Source organism: Myodes glareolus, chromosome 7 (genome assembly GCF_982192425.1).
Source record: "Myodes glareolus chromosome 7, mMyoGla1.1, whole genome shotgun sequence".
Lineage (NCBI taxonomy): Eukaryota > Metazoa > Chordata > Mammalia > Rodentia > Cricetidae > Myodes > Myodes glareolus.
This window is the reverse complement of record NC_142032.1, coordinates 86,008,946-86,029,170: the sequence shown is the minus strand read 5'-3', so window position 1 is coordinate 86,029,170 and position 20,225 is coordinate 86,008,946. Positions and strand designations below refer to the sequence as shown.

At 48.1% G+C, this 20,225-nt stretch overlaps 1 protein-coding gene across 1 annotated transcript; it reads right to left on the bottom strand.

The window, feature by feature from the left end:
- Positions 1–5,932: 5,932 nt before the first annotated feature.
- On the bottom strand, positions 5,933–14,727 carry Clec19a (C-type lectin domain containing 19A). The gene is given in 8 exon segments (XM_085692606.2): positions 5,933–6,012; positions 7,167–7,292; positions 8,295–8,298; positions 9,845–9,915; positions 9,918–9,937; positions 12,503–12,710; positions 14,149–14,320; positions 14,704–14,727. Coding segments are annotated over 8 exon segments (705 nt in total).
- Between the last annotated feature and the right edge of the window lie 5,498 nt (positions 14,728–20,225).

Genomic DNA, 20,225 nt, shown 5'->3' with positions numbered 1-20,225 from the left:
CTCCATCCATCCATCTACCCATCCATCCATCATCCATCCATCCATCCACCATCCATCCATCACAGGATCTCTACTGTACCTAGCTGTTCATTATTTATTTTTACTCACCTAGCCTCAGTTCTCTATCTCTGTTCCACCCTTCTCTCAACTACCTCTGTCTATCTATCTGTCTGTCTGTCTGTCTGTTGCTCCTAAGGACTATTCTCAGGTGTCATTGTCTGGCTTTCCTCAGTGCAGTATCTTTACAATAATGATCTAGGAAAGGTCCTGCAAGAAGAGGCTGTCCCGTGGGCTGTCCACAGACCACACAGCGACATGCAGATGTTACAGGTGACAAACACTCCAGTTGGACATGTACAACCCAGAGGCACCAAGAAGGGACAAAGGGGACAGTTTGGATAATTTCCACCCTAAATGGAAGAACAGAGATGGTCATGGTTACAAGAAGTTTGTTTTTTAAATCTGCTGTGTAGGGTATGGTGACACACGCCTTTGATTCCAGCACAGGAGGCAAAGGCAGGCAGATCTCTGTGAGTTCAAGGCCAGCCTGGACTATAGAGTGAGTGAGTTCCAGGACAGCCAGGGCTACACAGTGAAACCTTGTCTCAAAAAAAAAAAACCCAAAAAATCTGCTGTTTTGAGCTCTTCATTTCCTAAAGTCAGAGTCAAAGCTAGAAGGGCCTGCATCTCTATTTTACCAAGAAATGGGACAGGGAAGTGAGGTCACTCCCATTCGGTCACAGTCAGTGGCAGGTGGGGGTCTGCACTCACAGCTGATCCTCTGTGTTGTCTTGGAGAGGCACCACATGGGTCCTACTTCAGGAGGTTCATCTCCAGTTGTCAACGACCTCAGGCTCATCCACTGCCGCCTTCCCTGAAGAATCCTCCTGTCCAGGTAAGCCTACTTTGAAGACATAGAGTACAGGTGAGAAGTATGCCTCCTCTGGCGGTCAGCATTACCCCACATCTCACTCCAAGGTTGGCGGAGAGTATTTCAGGGACCATCAAATGTCTAGCCTTTCCCTGCTTTCCTTTCATAGGCATTAATTCCTGATAAGCAATCTGAGCTCCAAAAATCTCTCCACAGCTACCCCACAGAAGCCTGCTTTTACTTGTGACCTCAGGAACAAGCTGCAGAAGCGGGCAACAAGCTGAACATGAAGGCTGGACACAGGCTTCCCAGATGTCTATCTTGCCACAGCAGAAGTGAAACACAGATGGTCCCTGGGACAAGCTAGTGTTCCAGTTGTTAAAACTTGGGTAGGGACCCTGGCAAGATGGTTCAGCAGGTAATATGCTTGCTACAGAAACCTGGCCACCTGAGTCTGATCCCTGGAGCCCACATAAAGGTGGAAGGAGAGAGCTGACCCCACAGAGTTGCTCTCTGACATGCATACTCCCTGCCCCACCCCCTCTCACACACATGATAGTAAAATTAAAGAAAAGACTTTGACAGGCACTGGGGAAGGGATGTACCAGGCGGAGGGAATGCTCTGTGCTCTAGAAGAACCAGAGTTTTAGGGCAAACGCACCAGCTTTGGGAGTTCCAGGGACTAAGCTTGGCCACTCATCCTAAGGTGCCAGTCAAAGAGGTGAGTGATAGTGAGAAGCAGAGACAGGAGAGATTTAATTAATTTTCACAAGGAAAGAGGATTAGAGAGAGGGGTCCAGTGATCCTCCAAGTCCTTGTTCAGGACACTGATGCTTTAGGTTTAAACAGAAGGAGAATTGCACCAGGGGACAAGAGTTAGGCATAATTATGTCACCCTGGTCAAGATGTGGTCTGTATGCTCTTGCCCAGTTCTGGTTCTGCAGGATGGTCCAAAAAGATCTTATTGCTTGAGAAGAGCAATCTGGTGACCATGGAAGATTACCTCTGCTCCAGAGCGCAGCCTTGCCTTTGTAGACAATTACCCTTGTTTTAGTGGATTGGGGCGATCTGAGAGGCTCTGCCATCAGTGGTGTGCAAGACCAAGGACTGGAGACTTCTACATGTCTTTGGGGGTCTTGGAATACAATGCTGTGAAAAGCTGATACTAAGTGGGCTGGGGAATGGCTCAGTCGGTAACCGCCAATCCAGACACAAGGAACGAACTTCAGATCTCCAGAACCCGTGTGAAAAGCCATATGTGGTGGCAGACCTGTAACCCTGGTGCTGAGGGCTGAGGGGGGTTAGGTGGGTGGGTGAAGGAAAGCATATTTGAAGCTCATTGGCCAGCCAGCTTAGTTGAATTGATGGGCTTCAGACTTAGCTAGAGACCCTGTTTCAAAAAGTAAAGGTTGAACTTGATGAAGGAAAGACCCTGACATTGACCTCTGTCCCTCCACGTGCACAAACTCACATTGACAAGTACACACACCACACACACAATATATAAAAAATAACAAGTGGACTGCATGATACTTGCCACTCTCCCCTTTGTCTTCAGCTTCAGAGGGGGATGGGATGAATCAGGTGCCACAGGTAGACAGAAAGTCCTTGAGTGGCTAATGTGCCTGCATGCAGAAGTAAGCAGGTCGCCCAGTGTGAGGGAGACAGGTGCAAACAACGGCAGAGATGCCTAGCTTTATATCTGGTATTTAGTTAGCTTGTGGACCCGAGAGAGATGTCAATCATTACAGTGAGTGCGGTTTCTGTCCTGCTCTATCAGCATAATAGGAGCAGGCAGCAGCTGCGAACCGCACTGAACTGAACATCTGTGCACAAAAGGCTTTGATCCTACGGAGAGAGCCAACAGCTAGGATGAGCTTGAGGCAGCATGGGATGGAAGCCACAGAGACTCTCTGGCTACAGGCAGAGAAATTCCCACGGGCTGTGACCCCACGGACAGACCTTGCCAGGAATCACTGGGACAGAACTTCAAAGATAGCTAGCTGGTTGTGCCAAGGTCAGGATCCTGATGCACGGGACAAGGTCATCTATTTGGTGTCCCCCAAAATGTGGACTCCCCCAGGCTCCTCTGCAGCTTACAAGACTATAGCATGGTCAGCGTGGTAGGTAAGCTTCCTTGTCATCTGACTTCTAATTGGATCCCTCCCGCATTGGACCAGAGAGGAAATTGGTGAAAAGGATGGAGATGCTGGGTACCTCCAGCCCCCACTCCTTCTTAGGGTTTGACAGTAGCCATTTTGGGAAGACAGCTTTAACCTTCTACGGCACCATCTCTGTTCTTGCCCACTGCAGCCTCGCTGTGTTTCTGAGAACATTTGTTAACCTCCATCTATCCCCTGACCCTGCTCATCCCTCGAAAAACACACCCTTTAGACGACTCTTTCCCATAGCTCCTTTCAGAAATGCATTTATTCCCACCCAAGCCTGACTGTGAAGTCCACATATGGGCTTTCATCTCGGGTAACTGCCAACATCAGTACTGGCTTCCTGGCTCAGCCTACAAGCTAGCTAATGTGATCCTATTAATTCTCAGTCTTCTCACCTGAGAATCTGAGCATCCAACTTAAGTGGGTTCAGTGATACGTTTGCTGTCAAGTCCTAAGCACTGTGTGGGCCCCTTGGAAGTGCTTGATATGTTTGACAACAGACACACAACAACCTTTTTGTTGTGTCAGCAGTGGACAGTATGACATCCATCACCATCTTATACTTGCAACTGTCCTGAGACAGGGCAGCACATGATACTGGACCAGTGAGTAAACATATATAGAGGGGTTCAGGGATACTTGTAGCCCCACTGTGTGATGGTTAATGTTGACTATCAACTTGTCATGATTCAGAATCAGCTAGCAGCAACCCTTTAGACATCACTGTGAGGGATTATCTAGACTAGTATCCAGACACACCTGTGAGGGCTTGCTTAGACTAGGTTAGCCTCCAGACACACCTGTGAGGGCTTGCTTAGACTAGGTTAGCCTCCAGGCACAGCTGTGAGGGCTTGCTTAGACTAGGTTAGCCTCCAGGCACACCTGTGAGGGATTATCTAGATGAGGTTAGCCTCCAGGCACAGCTGTGAGGGCTTGCTTAGACTAGGTTAGTTCAAAGACTCGCCCCAAAGGAGGACTGTACGGTTATCTGGGTTTGGGGCCTGGGTTACATAAAAAGGAGTCTCGTTGAACATTCAGTTGTTTCCTGCTTATGGATGTTACGTGAGCTGCCGTCAAGCTCCTGATTCCATGAAGGATTACATTCTTGAGCTGTGAGGCAGAACACACCTTTCTGTCCCTAGGTTGCTGCCTTTGTCAGGGAATTTTACCACAGTAACAGAAAAAAGGAATTGAGAGACATCCTGAGCGAGGTGCAGAACTCTGCTTGGAACCCTGGAGTCCCGAACCACATTCTCATACAATCCTTGCTGCCTGTGTCTTCTCTCCCATCCACCCAGTGAAACCATGTGGGAGGGGGCAGCACACTGTGGTCTGCCCAGTGAAACCATGTGATCAGAGGGCAGCGTGCTGTGGCCCAGTTTGGTTCAAAGCTTGCTTTTGTGCAATATGAGAGTTAAAAATAAAATTTATATAATTGGAAAAAGGGGTCCAAAGAACAATATTTCATGACACGTTGTCATGGTTACCTCTAGCTGTCAATTTGACACAAACCTAGAGATACTTAGGAAGAGGGAAACTCAACTGAAGAATTACCTTGATCGGAGAGGCCCGTGGCCATGTCTGTGGGGCATCACCCCCCCCACACACACACACATACGTATTTCTTTGGACAAGGTTTTTTTTTTGTGTGTGTGTGTGTGTAGCCTCAGCTGTCCTAGAATGCCCTCTGTAGACCAGTCTGGCTTTGAATTTACAGAGACCCACCTGCTTCTGCCGCCCAAGTGCTGGGATTAAAGGTGTGCACTACCACCACCCGGCACAGGCATTTTCCTGATTAACAGTTTATGTAGGAGGGCCTAGCCCACTGCAATAGGTGCCATCTCTAGGCTGGTGAGCCTGGGTTGTATAAGGAATCTAGCTGTGCAAGCCAGGGGAGCAAGCCCATAAGCAGCGTTTCTCCATGGTTTCTGCTTCAGGCTCCTGCCCTGATTCCCTCAAGGATGGGTTGTAAAGTGCAAGATAAAATAAACCCTCCCTAAGTTGCTTTTGTTTCTGGTGTTTACCACAGCAACAGAACATCAGCAGGACCATTCTACGAAGTTTAGCTTTTCAGACACGGTCCCTTACCCACAGCAGCTTCGGTCAAACATGACAGAGTTTCACAGCAACAGACAGTGCATGACCCTGAAATATCTGCTGTATGACCCTTTATGGAAAAAGTTTGCTGATCTCTGGAACAAGACATTGCCTCTTTGAATCTCCTTTTGTGTGTTGGATGCAGCCCACTTTTCTGGCAAGGAAATATGGGACTAAAACCCCATTCCTGGCATTAATAATATTAGTAACAGAAGCTCCCACACACTAAAGTCCTCCGACACATCAGGCCCTTTGAAGTTCACATTCCTTAGATGTTTATATTTCTTTTCCACCCACTGAACAGACCAAGGTTCTCACAAGAGAGAGGTCGTGTATTAAGGCGTGCCATTTAGAGCTGAATCCAATTTTTCTGCTTCTATGGACACTTTACAACCAAGCCCACTCTTCTAAACAGAACCAAAGCTCACATCCTCTGGCCAACAGTTTATCTTCATTAAACAGAGTCCCTCAGAGGGTCTCAGCTTCCACTCCATTCTGCCTCAGTGATGCATATCACATCAGGGCTAACCAGTCAACCTGTGTCAAAGTGATCCCTTCAAGCATGAACCGAAAACCTGACCAGGATGGCGACATTCAATTCAATCCAGAATACTGGAACCTGTGTGAGCTGGTCTGCTGTCTCTTGGCCACTGAATAACTAAGGCCAGCTTGTTGAGAATCTCTGCCTGGAGGACTTCCCTTTTATGTGCGTTTACATTTACTTAGCGTGAGCTCTGTTCTAGAAACCACTGCAAGACACCTTGGTGCTGAGTCCATACTGGGGAACAGGAATACATTAGTGAATGCTCAGAGATGGGATCTTGCAGACAAAGGGGAACCTCCTGTGGCAGGCACTATCATTCCAGGACCTCAGTGCTGTGAACAGAAGAAGCAAATCCAGCTACTGCAGTAAAAGTCACCACGTCACTGCTCTGGAGTAAAAGTCCTCTCCAGCTAGCCTCACTTGATGATGCTTTCAGAGACAGCTCTCTGATCTTCATCTCCCTTAAAGTTGGGTTGGTTTGCCCCTGGTCTGGGGAGGGTAAACTTCACCTAGAGACTGCCTAAGCTCTGCTTGCTGGACTGCAAGATGGCTTCCAGGATAAGTCACTTTCCTCTTCCACCATTCCTTGGGAGGAAGAGAAGGAACAGAGAAGAGCAGCAAGATGCTTGGATCTGGGATTCAGTACGTTTCAAACCTAGCTTCATTTTTTGCCTGCTTTGACCTTGAAAAAGTTGCTCAGCTTCCTGGGGTCTGGATTCACCTTGGGGTCCATAGTTGATAGAGCAGAGAACACACAGTCAGACAATGGCTGATTCCCTGAGGAGCCCATGCTCCTATCTCTGGACTCTGCCAACTGTCCTTCAACTATCTCTGCAGCCTTTCACATAGGGGTGAGTAGTATGCCCATTTCCCAGGAGAGGAAACAGACCCCGAGAGAGAGTGAATTACTCCCTGCAAGAACATAGCTACATTAAGTAATGGGGCTGGAATTCAAACCCAGGTGTGTGCTCTCCAGTGCTCACGCCTCCCTGATTCTCCAGACACAACTGTGTTCTATCGTTCACAAGTACCAACCTGGTCTTGAGGCACTTTGGTGCCCCCGTGAGCTGATCCAGGAGACTAATTTTCAGTGCAGAAAATTTTTCTTAAAAAGGAATATAGGCTGCACTGTGCACATCAAAGAACTTAATGAAATCTCTGCTACCCACTCTAATTCTCTAACGCCCTTTCATCCATTTAGAGCCCGGATGTCAGAGAACCATTACAGATCACTTCAAACACTCCTCATTCCCTAGGGATGCTAGCTGCTCTCCAAGGTGCTGAAAGGACAGCCTCTCCATCCTCATTTCACCACTCCAATCCCCTGGTGCCTCTCTATGCCCCATGCTCCCTGATGCCTCCGCACGCCTCATTGTGACCCCATTCTTCACCGTATCCCCCATCCTTCAGGGGAATGCAGTGATTCCCCATCCCCCATTGTGTTTCTCCAGCAGCTCTCTGAGAGTCCAGGTCCCAGAGTACCCACCGCTACTGGGTGGGTACCACATCTGCACACAGTCTTCTTCTGGGTCTGTATGGATGCCATCACCAGGCTGGCTCCTGTCCCAGTAACTGTAGTCACAAGAAGAACCATCCATCCATTCTGTTCTTCCTGGGGTCCATTCACAGCAAGAAGGTAGAGAGGAAGACTAAATATTGGGTCAGCTCCAATGAGTTATGGTACTTCATGACTGCCACCTCGCATCAAAGCCCGTTCTTGTAATGTGCACTGTTGTGGAGTATTCTTAATTACTGTGTGAATATATGTCACCGTGATTGGTTAAATAAAGAAGCTGACTGGCCAATAGCCGAACAGGATAAAGTTAGGCGGGAGAGCCAAACAGAGGATCCTGGGAAGGAGAAGAGTGGAGTCTGGAGTCCCAAGCAGATGCAGAGAGAAGCAAAATGGGCATGCTGCACTGAAAAAGGGTACCAAGCCATGTGGTAAAACATAGATAAGAAATATGGGTTAATTTAAATATAAGAGTTAGCTAGTAACAAGCCTGAGCTATTGGCTGAGAATTTGTAATTACTATTAAGTCTCCATGTCAGTTATTTGGGAACTGGTGGATGGGAAAGAAACATCCATCTACATGCTATGGCTAGCAGCACTGCTCTTCCCAGATGCCTTTGGTCCTTATCATGTGAACTTGACTCCCTTTGTCCTCACTGCCCTGCACTGCAGGCAACAGCATCTTCAGAAAACTGGCACATGGATGAGTTGGCTCAGATCCATTAGTGTTGGCACTCAAACTCAGGTGGACCTGACTCTGGTACCCAGCCGAAGCACTGTCCTTTCTCAGCTGCTGAGACTTACTCTTCCCCACGTCCTTTTATTCAGATGCCTATGTTTTTCTCTCGTGGTCTGGAACTACGCTGTTCAATTGCAAGAGAAGTCCTGCTGGCAGTCTGATTGGTGCTGTCATGAGTGTGCAGACCAGCTGTGGGAGGAACAACACTGGCAGGGACAGGAGCAGGAGCCATGCCTCCTTTTTGTCATTTATTCTGGTATTTAGAACAGTACCTCTTGAAGCATGGATGTTTCCGGAGTCCTTCTACACAGTGGGATAGCAGAGAGAGGATAAGTGGAGCTCAAGGTTTCCTCTCTCTCCACCTTCCTTGCTCTGTGACCTGGGCACATTACTGAACCTTTCTGAGCCTCGGTTTCCCACCAATACAGCAGAGTGAATATCCCAGAGAGGTTTGAGGCTTGAGTGACTTTCAAAGTATGTGAATGGCAACACGGAGCCTGGTGCACAGTGCCTGGCCCCAAAAAGAAAAGAAGAAAAAAAAAAACCCTTTCTCTGTCTCATTTGTTAGGGCTATCAAGTCTTACAATACACATTCTTTCCCCCTTTTCTTATTTTTCTTTTATCTTCTTTTATTTTCCTTCCTTCCTTCCTTCCTTCCTTCCTTCCTTCTTTCCTTCCTCTCTCCCTCCCTCCCTCCCTCCCTCCCTCCCTCCCTCCCTCCTTCCCTTCGTTCCTTCCTTCCTTACTCCCTCCCTCCCTCCCTCCCTCCCTTCCTTCCTTCCTTCCTTCCTTCCTTCCTTCCTTTATTCTCCTGAGACAGGAGTTCTTTATGTACCTTTGGCTGTCCTGGAACCCACTCTGTAGACTAGATTGATCTTACAGAGATCTGCCTCTATGAGGCCATAGAGATGTGTCTGCCTCTGCCTTCCAAGGACTGGAACTAAAGGTGCATGCCACTACCACCCAGCCTATAATACATATTCTTTAAATTATGATTTAATGTAGATCTAACCTAATTTTATTTATTTATTTTTGTTGGTTAAGATGATTTTAATTAAAAAAAATATCTCCCAAGTATCTGGGAAATACTCTAAAAAATACAGTTAAAACTGAGCAAGAGTATTAGTTGTACACTCTAGCTGGTGCACAGTGGTCACTTCAGCAGAAATTTCCACATGATTCCCACACCCCTTCCCCTTTAGAAATTCTTTCTAACAGGAGGACCTGGGGCAGAGGTAAGGAACTGGCATGGCGGCGAGTCTAGTCTTAACACTGCTGCTTTAAGTGGCAATAGTCACTGTACCACAGGTTCATTTGGTCATTAGTTTTATGGTGCCAGAGCCTCTTGTGTGCTCTGTCACTGTATCCCAAGTCTGTACTACATGGTCTTTCTATATTTTTTGTTAGTTTGTTTGTTTGAGGTTCTCAGGATTGAACCTAGGGCTGAGACAGGAAGCCTGAGCTCAGGGCCTTTCACAGTAAAGAATGAGCCCAGGCAACCAAAAGGTACTTCATCTCCAAAAAAGCAGTAGAGTGGGCTGGGAATTGCAGCCCAGTGATCTACTGTGTGCTGAGCCCTGGGTCCAGTGATGCTGAAGGAGGAAAAGAAGACCCTTGTATATCTAACCACAATTTTGTTTTGGAAAATCCAAGTCAAAACAAAGGCCTTCTCTGGCCATTCTACATGTTCTGGTCACACCCACTTCCACTTCGGCTAACGGGTAGATCAATGTCACACCCACTTTCAGGGCTAACTGAGGTAGGTCAGTGTCACACTCACTTCCAGGACTAACTGGGACAGGTTGGTGTCTATGTGCTGGGTGCATAACTGTGACCACCACTATTAAATGTAAGGGGAGCCTTGATGGGAGTTTTTCCATGGGATCTGATATCTGTGGCTTCCTCGCCTCACCTGCCTGTGGTAATGAAGGTCCATCCAGAAGTCAGCTGGGATGTCAGGAACACAACTGTTCACCAGGTCATCACAAAGACATTCTCCTTCCAGCTGTGAATGTAGGAAGCACAGCAGCTGTAACATGAAGGGGCCTGCTTGTTTATTGGGGTTTTCTTGCCCTGTCCGACCCCCCAGCTGTTTAGTCCCAGAGAAAAATCACACACAGATCTCTGTAAGTTATAAGGCTGATTGGCCTATTAGGTCAGGCTTCTTACTGGCTAACTCTCACACCTTGATTAACCCATTATTGTGATCTATGTTAGCCATGTGGCTCAGTACCTTCTTCAGTAGGGCAGCTCACATCCTGCTGCTTCTGTGATCTGGGCAGGAGTGGGAGCAATCAGCTTCCTCCTCCCCAGAATTCTCCTGCTCTCCTTGCATCATTTCCACTTCCTGTCTGGTTTTCCCGCCTACACCTCCTGCCTGGCCAATCAGCATTTATTTAAAACATGATTGACAGAATACAGACAAGTCTCCCGCACCAAACAGCAGTTAGCACCGCTCCTTCCTCAGGATGACGTCTAAAGCAAGCTTGTTAATGTTTCTGGACCAAGTAAAAAGATCACAGGGTGTAACTCCGCTTTCCTCTTTGGTTCTCTTAAGATTTCAGTTAATTAACTAACTAACTGTGTGTGTGTGTGTGTGTGTGTGTGTGTGTGTGCCTGAGGGTGTGCACATATGCATGTATGGTTGTGCACACCTGTGTATATGTGCAGCAACCAAAGAATCTTCCTCTACCACTCTCTGAATGATATTCCTTTGAGGCAGTCTACCCACGAACTTCTTGGCTAGACTTGAGGCCACAAGGCTTGACAATCATTCTGTCTGGCTATCCTTGAAACTGGGGCTATAGACATTTGCTAGGGCACCTGGGATGTTATGTAGATACTGGGATCTGAACTCTGGTCTTCCCAATTGTGAAGTGAGTGCCCTTAGCAACCGAGACATCTCTCTAGTTCCTCCATCATTCTTAACTAGGTCAACCCTTCATGGGCATCCACGCCAGCTCAGAGAAAGACTCAGCACATTTACTACCACTTCAATAAAAAACACTTCTCTCTCTCTCTCTCTCTCTCTCTCTCTCTCTCTCTTGAAAATTCAGCTCTAGGCTTGAACTCCCTTAGTTCACTCAGTGTCTTTTTGGAGGAGTCCTAGCCTTGATTTCAAAAGTTCATCAACAAAGAAACCAGTGAGGGACCCTGGTGTTTGCTCATTGTCTAAAACAATGAAGAAATAGAGATGAAAGAATGAAAGGGTAGGCAGATGGGTGAATGGAGGGAAGGAAGCAGGAAGGGATAAATGGATAACAGATAAAAGATGGGTGATGAATGGATAGAAAGATAGAGGGATCTAGGGAAAAAAGATTGAGTAGACAGACACAGGGCTACACGTCATTTATGTTAGGACTGTGTTTTATGTTACACAGCCGTGAATTCATTTCATCCTCATAGCAAACTGGAAGTGAAGCGGACATGACCGGCTGTTTGCCCCAAAGCCACTCCCACAAGATGATTTCACCTCACTACTGTAAATATTATAGTCTAGAAAGTCATATTTCCTTCTCCGGTTCTCTTTGAAGCTAACATTACCAAAAGACTCAGATTGAACACCTAGCTGAAAGGCACGGCTTTCAGGGAGCATCTGGGAAGCATCTTCCCCTGGTAGAAGGAGGAAGATATGTGGAGAAGGCTCTGGTCTCTGCTCTGCCCTTCCTGTTCAGGAACTTTCCTGAGGAACGTCAAGGTAACTGCTCACCCAAAGAGTGGTTCACCTATTGCCTTGATATCAACGAGCCCAGAAGAAGCCATCAACCAAAGTCAGGAGCTCAGAGGAAGGGTATGAGGGCAAGCAGACAGCACAGGTCACACAGATGTTCACACGGCCAGATGGTTCCCATCGTGTAAGAGGTGATCTTCAGTGCACCAGCGAAGTCATAGCGCACTGGTCCTGGACTGGAAGTCTATCGGCTCCCATGAGCATGCTCCAAAAGTCCGCCATTTTGTGGGGGTGTCCACTATGGAAGATTTCTCGCCTGGAGTGGAGGTCAGAGGAGGAGGTCATACCTTCCACTCTGTTGAGGAAAGATCTCTCTTGTTTCTGCTTTGTTGATAACTCAAGGGAACTAACCTACAAACTTCCAGGAAGTTCTGTCTCTACCGACCACCTCACACAAGGAGTGATGGATACAGACGTGGGTCAGATGCAAATGTATCTGTCGCCCCGCCCTTTCGCCCCCACCCAGGACCTGAGGCTCAAACTACGCTAGTCAGGCTTGTATCACTGGTGCTTTTACCTAGCAGGCCATCTTCCTGACCCACCCATTCCCGTTCCACACATGTTTATCAGGTCAGCTGTTTCACCAGATCAAGAGTGCCGATGCCCTGCAGGGCATGGCACAAACCTGGCGACTATAAAGATGATTCTCCCAGCATGCTCTTTGCTCCCATTGCTGAGTTATTTCCCCTCCATCCCACCCAGATAACTTCCATGACAACTTGTGCTGAGTAAACAGGAACTTCCGTGACCTGAACCAGAAACCAGTTGGAGACATCAGACTCCAGTCGTTTTCCCAAGGGGTGCTTGGCTGGGCCACAGAGGCCCGGGCAGTCCACTCACCCATGAATGGAGGCCAGTTTGGCAGATTTCCTGCCAACAGTGATCTGAGAGCCTTGCAGGTCGGCTTCAGCCCAGGTCTTGTTGATGGGGAAGAATCTGTAGCAATGACCTTTGAACTCTCTCCAGAACAGGGAACACAGCAGGGGCATCTGGGGCACCTCTGAGAGGGCTGGGGAGAGAGAGCAGAGTAGGAGGAAGATTGGTGGTGCTCATGTCGTCTCTGTGACTTATTGCATATTTTTAAAAAGTAAAACACATCCATTATGATCAACACAGTTCTGCATCTGAAGTCTAAAAATACATATGCACCCCAGGGCTACATAAAAAAGACCCTGTATCAAACAAACAAACAAACAAGGAGTTATTTTAATTATTTATGCATCATGTATGTGTGTATGCTATGTCTGTGCAGGCACCACGTTGTGACAGGGTCTACTGAGCCCAGTGGGGGCGCTAGCTCCATTGCTGCTGTAGTTACAGGTGGCTGTGAACCACCACGTGGGTGCTGGGTCAGAACCTGGGTTTTCTCTTAAGTGCTGAGCCACTTCTGCAGCCCTTATTAAGATTGTTTTAAATAGCTCACGAATAGCCCCTTTGTAGCCCTCCTAGAGTTTAAAAACTGCCTTATTTTTGGATAATTAGATTTCTTCCTGCCTTCATTCCTTTGTTCCTTTCTTCCTCCCTCTCTCCATCTTCCTTCTTTCCTTTCTTCGTTTGTTCCTTCGGTCCTTCATTTGTTCATTTGTTCGTTCCTTCCTCCCTTTCTCCCTCCCTCCCTTCCTCCCTCCCTCTCTCTCTTCCCCTTCCTTCTTTACTTCCTTCCTTCGTTTCTTCGTTCTTTCGTTCGTTCGTTCCTTTCTTTCCTCCTTCCTTCCCTCCCTCCTACCTTCCTTTCTTCCCTCCTTCCTTCCTTCCCTCCCTCCCTCCCTCTCTCTCTCCCTCCCTCCCTCCTTCCTTCCTCCCTCCCCCTCTCTCTCCCCTTCCTTCTTTCCTTTCTTCCTTCATTCTTTCGTTCGTTCCTTCCTTCCTTTCTTTCCTCCCTCCCTCCCTCTCTCCCTCTCTCCCTCCTCCCTTCTCCCTTCCTTTCTAGATAAAAAGCTACTAGTAATAACACTGAGACAACAGTTTCATGCATCAAGCTTTGTCGGTGTTTCTGGTGGTTTTCTGGGGACAGACTTGGATGGCTTTGATACAATTTCTAAATTGCCTCCTGAAAGCAATTTCCCCTCTCACTGCCATGGCTGAGGGCACCTATCTCACTTGCTAGTCCTGATTGCCATCATTTCCTGGGGAATCTTTGCAAATTTTATAAGCAAGAAATGGTGCCTTGTTTCAATTTGCAATTCCAGGCTATCTGGCAAGTGCGTGTATTTATTGATAAGCTAGAAACAAGACTTTATATCTTTTGCCCATCACACTGCTGGGGTTAGGATCGGTTGTTAATTGTGAAAAGCAACACATTGAAAACAACAACAAGGTCATGGTGTTTGAGATGATAAATTTCTTTCAAGTCTTGGCTCCTCTTCAAATTTCTTGGGGGTGTTGTTCTTGGAAACAGAAGTCGGTTGTTGGGAGAGGCAGACAATTGAGAACCTTCCAACCACTAGGTTGGGAGACCCATGCAGTGAGCAGTGGTCGTTGGTCACCTATGTACTGGTCAGTAAGCAGTGCTCCCTGGATGCCTACGTGCTGGTCAGTGAGCGGTGCTCCCTGGTCACCTGCATGCTGGTCAGTGAGCTGAGGTCCCTGGACATCTGCATACTGGTCAATGAGCAGCAATCCCTGGACACCTGGGAACTGGTCAGCTTTGTGTTTGACCTGCCATGAATCAGAGGCACATTGTCTTCTTCCTCAGGTGTCCAATGGGCAGACACCTGGAGTCTCTTTTGTAACCACCCAGAGGCACAAAATCTCTGCCTTCAAATCACTACTATAGCTGACAGACTCTGAGAATCATAGCACAGTGAATAGGGGCTGAGAGACGGATCCGTGGGTCAAGTACTTGCTGTACAACCATGAGGACCCGGGTTCAGATCTCCAGCAGCCACAGAAAAAGCTCAGCTTGGTGATACATGCCTATAATCCCAGCGCTGGGGGTCGGGGAGGGGCATGTGTAGAGATAGGCAGGTCTTTGGGGCTTGCTTGCCAGTCCGTCTAGCTGAATAGGTGAAGTGTCAGGGTTACAGAGGACCCTGTCTCACAAAGGACGCGGCATTGCAGCACATGCCTTTAATCACAACACTCAGGAGGCAGAGGCAGATGAATCTCTATGAGTTCAAAACTGGTCTGGTCTACAGAGTGAGTTCCAAGCCAATCGGGGCTACATAGGAAAGAGACCCTGACCACCCCCCCCAAAAAAAAAAAACAAGAAAAACGAACACAGAGAATAACAACTCTCTTTCCCACACATTCATAGAGCAACACCATTCATAAAGCATTTGTTTATTTGTGTGTGTGTGTATAGGTCACATCTGTATGGAGGTCAGAGGACACTTTCAGGTGCCATCCTCAGGAATGCCATCCACTTCCTTGGAGACAGTCTCTCATTGGTCTGGATCTTGCCAGTGAGGCTGGGCTGGTTGGCCAATGAGTCCTAGGGATGCCCCCGTCTCTGTCTCCCCAGTGCTGGGATTACAAGTACAGTTACTATACCTGTTTGTTCAAACGTGGTTTCTGAGGGGGTTGAACTCAGCTTCTCATGCTTTCAAGGTAACCGTTTACAGCCTGAGATATCCCACCCTACCACATGGAGCACTTATGATGGGCCAAGCAGACAGAGAGAAACCGAGGCTTCATCACGATGGGCCTGGTAGGAACATGGCAGAGACCTCCTGGCCACGAAGACTTTCTCTGCAGCATCACATCCTGTTTCCTCCCAGGACATCAGCAGGCTGGGGTTGGCAGGACCCCAGAGCTCGCATCTTCTGCTTTCATCCAGGTTGGCTCATCTCCTACCACCCTCAAATACCTAATCAGACCTTTGTGGGCTTGTCTCTTGCCTTGACTATGGCTAATTCCTGCTTCTCTTCTAGTCTCAACTTCAAGGTGGCTTTGGGGACTGTCTTAGTCAGGGTTTTTATTGCTGTGATGGAACACCATGACCAAAAGCAAGCTGGGGAGGAGAGGGTTTATTCAGCTTACACTTCCACATTGCTGTTCATCACCAAAGGAAGTTAGGACAAGAATGCAATCAGGACAGGACCCTGGAAGCAGGAGCTGAGGCAGAGGCCGTGGAGGGATGCTGCTTACTGGCTTGTTCATCATGACTTGCTCAGTCTGCTTTCTTATAGAACCCAGGACCACCAGCCCAGGCGTGGCTCTCCCCCATCAATACTAATTAAGAAAATGCCTTACAGCCAGATCTTATGAAGGCATTTTCTCAGTTGAGGTTCCCTCCTTTCAGATACTCTAGCTTGTGTCTAGTTGACATAAGACCAGCCAGCACAGGCCCCACCAGGAGGAAATCTCTGGTAAGTGCTTATGCCCTCCGGCTCCCATCGGCACCCAGGATTTTTGTCCAGTGTCCTCCCTGATTGGTCAATAGTTACTGTGACCACTTGTCTTCTCCCAGAATCTTGGCACACAGAGGGTATTGTGAGACTAAGAGTCAAGCATTTTATTTCTTTTTTAATTATGGGGGTGTTTACATGAATATAAATGTAGTGTCCATGGAAGCCAGAAAAAGGCATTGGATCGCCTAGAGCTGGAGTCACGGGCAGATGTGAGCCACCTGATGTGTGTGCTGAGATGGGAACTGAACTCGGGTCCTCTGAAAGAGCCCTAAACTTAACTTCTGCATCATCTCTTTAGTTCAGGGTTTGAATGAATACAAGCATGCAGGAATGTATTCAAACAGCACTGAAGGTTAGTTGCCCAATCTGGGTTTTCCAGATTGTTCTGCACTATCATGGAATGAGCAATATAGCATGGCCTGGAGCTTCGGTGGCCATACAGACTCTTGGGAACACTTAATCACCCGTGTTTGAAACCTGGGAATTGCTGGGCTGTAAGTAGGAAGATGAAGCCTGTAAGAGAAACTTCCTTCTGTCCTTCCTCCTTCTTCCCCTCTTTTCCTCCCTCCTTTCCATCTCTCCTCTTTTCTCTCCCTTTCTCTTCTCCTTTCCTTCATTTCTGTTGTCCTTCTCTCCTCCCCTTTCTTTTTGCCTTGGACAGAGCTTGGCAAAGAGGAATTTATTAAACGAAGGGTAACTGGGCAGGAAGAGGAGGAGGTAAAAGCCCTCGGTCTCAAAGCCCTTTTCCCCCCAAGGTAGAGAATACTTCAGAAGCTACTCTGCATCTTCCCAATCTGGTCCCTTTGAGGTTCCCCCTCCACTAAGGAAGAAGGAGTTTCTGCATGCCTGGGCTGAAATAGACCGGAAAATGGGACCGTGGCAGGTCACTGTCCATTTGCTCTCCTTCTATCCAGGCAAGCAAAAACCTTTAATGGAAGGGTTGGGAGGCACAAGAATGAGCTCCTTCCTAGCTGGTTGGTTTTCCTCTCTCCCTTTGCCTCTCAGAGCTAAGAATCTTAGAGGTTAAGGGTTTTCATCAGTTTGACCCCTAACCAGTCTTTGCTAGCCTGTCCATCTTTACAGGCACACCGCTGAATTTGTATATCGACCTTTAGAAAATGGTGGTAATTCAATAACCAGAACCACTTGCTGTGTGCCAGGCACTGTGCTAAGTGCTTTGAATATATTATTAATTTAATCTTCATATCCTACCAGGTAGGCACCATAATCACTGCTATTTTACTCAAAGATTTACTCAAAGAAACTCAGAACACACCAAGATTGGCTACCTTGTCAAGGTCGCAGAATTGCTCAGAGGTAGCTTATGGAGCCCAAGATTTATTTTCTTTCTTTCTTTCTTTCTTTCTTTCTTTCTTTCTTTCTTTCTTTCTTTCTTCCTTCCTTCCTTCCTTCCTTCCTTCCTTCCTTTCTTTCTTTCCCTCCCTCCCCCCTTCCCTCCCTCCCCCCTTCCCTCCCTTCCTCCCTCCCTCCCTCCCTCCTTCCCTCCCTCTCTCCCCCTCCCTTCCTCTCTCCCTCCCTTTCTTCCTTCCCTTCTAAGAGAGAGAGCACAGAAATAATGATGTCATTAATATTTAACCTGCGGATGTGAATCTTGCAGGCAAAATTGGAAACTTGCTATTTGTTTGCTTCTTTGAGGAAAAGAATTAATGGCTCTCTGGTCCCTGACAGAAAGGACCTCACAAGTAGTTAGGACAGAGTACCACAAGAGGTGCCCAGATGGGTGATGGCAAGGGTTGTCCCTGGAGCATCTAAACAGCACATAAGTCAGACTTGAAGATCTGAGGGGCTTCCTGGAAAAGGTGACCAATCAGTAGAGACCTGGACGATGTTAAGAGTCAGAGACTGTTCCAGGCAGAGGGCATGGCTCAGGCAGAAGGTGTAGCTCAGACAGAGGGCGTGGCAGAGATCATGGTGCAGGCAGAGGGCAAGGTGCGGGCAGAGGGCATGGCGCAGGCAGAGGGCCATGGCCCAGGGAGAGGGCAGAGGGCACGGCCCAGGCAGAAGGTATGGCCCGGCCCAGGCAAAGAGGCATGGCGCAGGCAGAGGGCAGAGGGCATGGCGTGAGCAGAGGGTGTGGTAGAGGGCGTGGCCCAGGCAGAGGGCATGATGCCGGCCGGGGGGCATGGCCCAGGGAGAGGACAGGGGGCGCGGCCCAGGCAGAGGGCGTGGCCAGGGCAGAAGATAGAGTATGTTGGGGACTGAGAGTAGTTCGACAGGGCTAAGAATCTGAGAAGGAATCCAAGGTGAGGCTGGAGGGAGCTAGGAGGATAGTGGGAGAGAGGCAGACAGGAGATGCAGGGCAGAAGGAGGAGGCTTGTTGCTCAGGAAACCAAGAAGCCAAACCGCATGGTCTTTTTCTCAATTAGCAGCAGCCACGGGCTCCCAGCTGGGGGTGTAGGGGGAGTCAAAGCCTTTGGGAGATGAGCTTGTTCTGGGATGAAAACACATCCGTGGAATCCAGCTCTCCCACTTTGCAAGAATAAATTGTCACCTTCCCACTCAATCTGGCTGTGCGCTCCCTGGCCCCCCCTCCAGCCGCCCACAGATGCAACACTCTGCTCTCGGCTGCCTCCTGCAGATGCACTGCTTTGCTGCCGGGCCTCCTGCCAAGATCAGTCTGGGGACCGGACACGGAGAGGAGGTGGGGAGGCCCTGAGGCCACCTTTGCCTCCCTGCCCATCCCCACAGTGGACCCCTAACCCTCCTGGGAGCTAAAGGGAAGTGTCTTCCAGACTCCAGCGAGGTGGAGGGCTGGCTGCCTTTACCACCCATCTATTGCCTGCCTGGTCTCAATTCTTGGCAGTCCTTAAAACAAGCCTTGCTAATTTCATCTTGAGCTCTGCCTTTTCCTCTCTGAGACACGATGGCCCGAAACCATTGCTTAGATTTGATCCTGGCAGAGATCATTCACCGGGAGCTTCGTGCTTGATTCCCGAGGCCAGCCAAGGAGTGATATTAGATTCGTGCCCACTTTGCAGACAAGGATTGGAGAGCTTGCCACCTGCTTCTGGCCATCAGGTTTGTGACTCTCAGAAACTCCTAAGCACTCTAGTGGTGCTGGAAGACATGGTTCCAGCTCATGGTTCTGTGGCTCATTGGCAGAGGAAGTATAACTGACCTTCATACCTACAGCCTCTGGTCCATGAGTTTAACAAGAGTGGAAAGAAAACATCTGGGGAAGCACTGCACTTGTGCTGAACATAGACTTCTGGGAGCTGGGAATTATGCCCGGGGATTTGCATAGGCAAACACTCTACCTAGATCCCAGCTTCTGATGTTTTGAGATGCGGGTCTCACTCTGTAGCTCAGGCTGGCCTTGGATTTAAGATTCTCTTGTCTAGACCCTCCAAGCAGAGAACCGGATTCTTTGGCTGCCAGTTCACAACGGTAAAGGCTCTACAGACATACCTCAATGGCTTTTGCTGCTTGCTCTTTTGTTTCAAACTCCACAAAGGCAAATCCCTTTGGATCCCTAGTAGACTTGTAATGTGGAATACTTATGTAAACCACATTGCCACATTTCCCAAATACTCTTTCAATCCAGCTATGGGTAACATTTTTGGGAAGTAACTCCTGTATAAATCAAAGTGTTTATGAACAACAGTTTAAACATTTTTAATTTCTACATTTTATCAATAAAAAATTAGAATTAAAAAAAGATTCTCTTGTCTAAGATTCCTAAGTGACATAACTAGGGGTGGTTCGGCTTTTCTTTCACGTCATCCTTCTCTACACAATGCACCCCAGCACTCAGGAGATGGGCATTGGTTATATGCAACTTCTGCATCCTTCTACAGCAGGGACCCAGTATCTGAGAATTTTGGCACCCACAGGAATGATGGAACCAATCCCCTGCAGATGGCTGAGGGACCACAGTATGTTGGACATCAAGTTTAACCAAGATTTAATTAAAGACATCAGCATTTACTAGCTCCTATATGTCCCTAAGTGTGTAAGCTCATGCTGTTCCCACACGGTATAAGTTGTCATGTGCTAAGGAGTATTCCAAAGTATGTGTAGCGTGTCCTGTGACTCCAGAGGAGGAGCAAGAATGGGCAGAGCATCTGAGGCATGCTCCAGGATTGGGTTACTCTAGGAGGCATCCAGTTGCTTGAGCCTCTGTGCTCCTGCTTAGGAGCTCGGACTCTGGCACCAGATGACCCTGATTGGAAACTCTGTTCCCGAGCCAG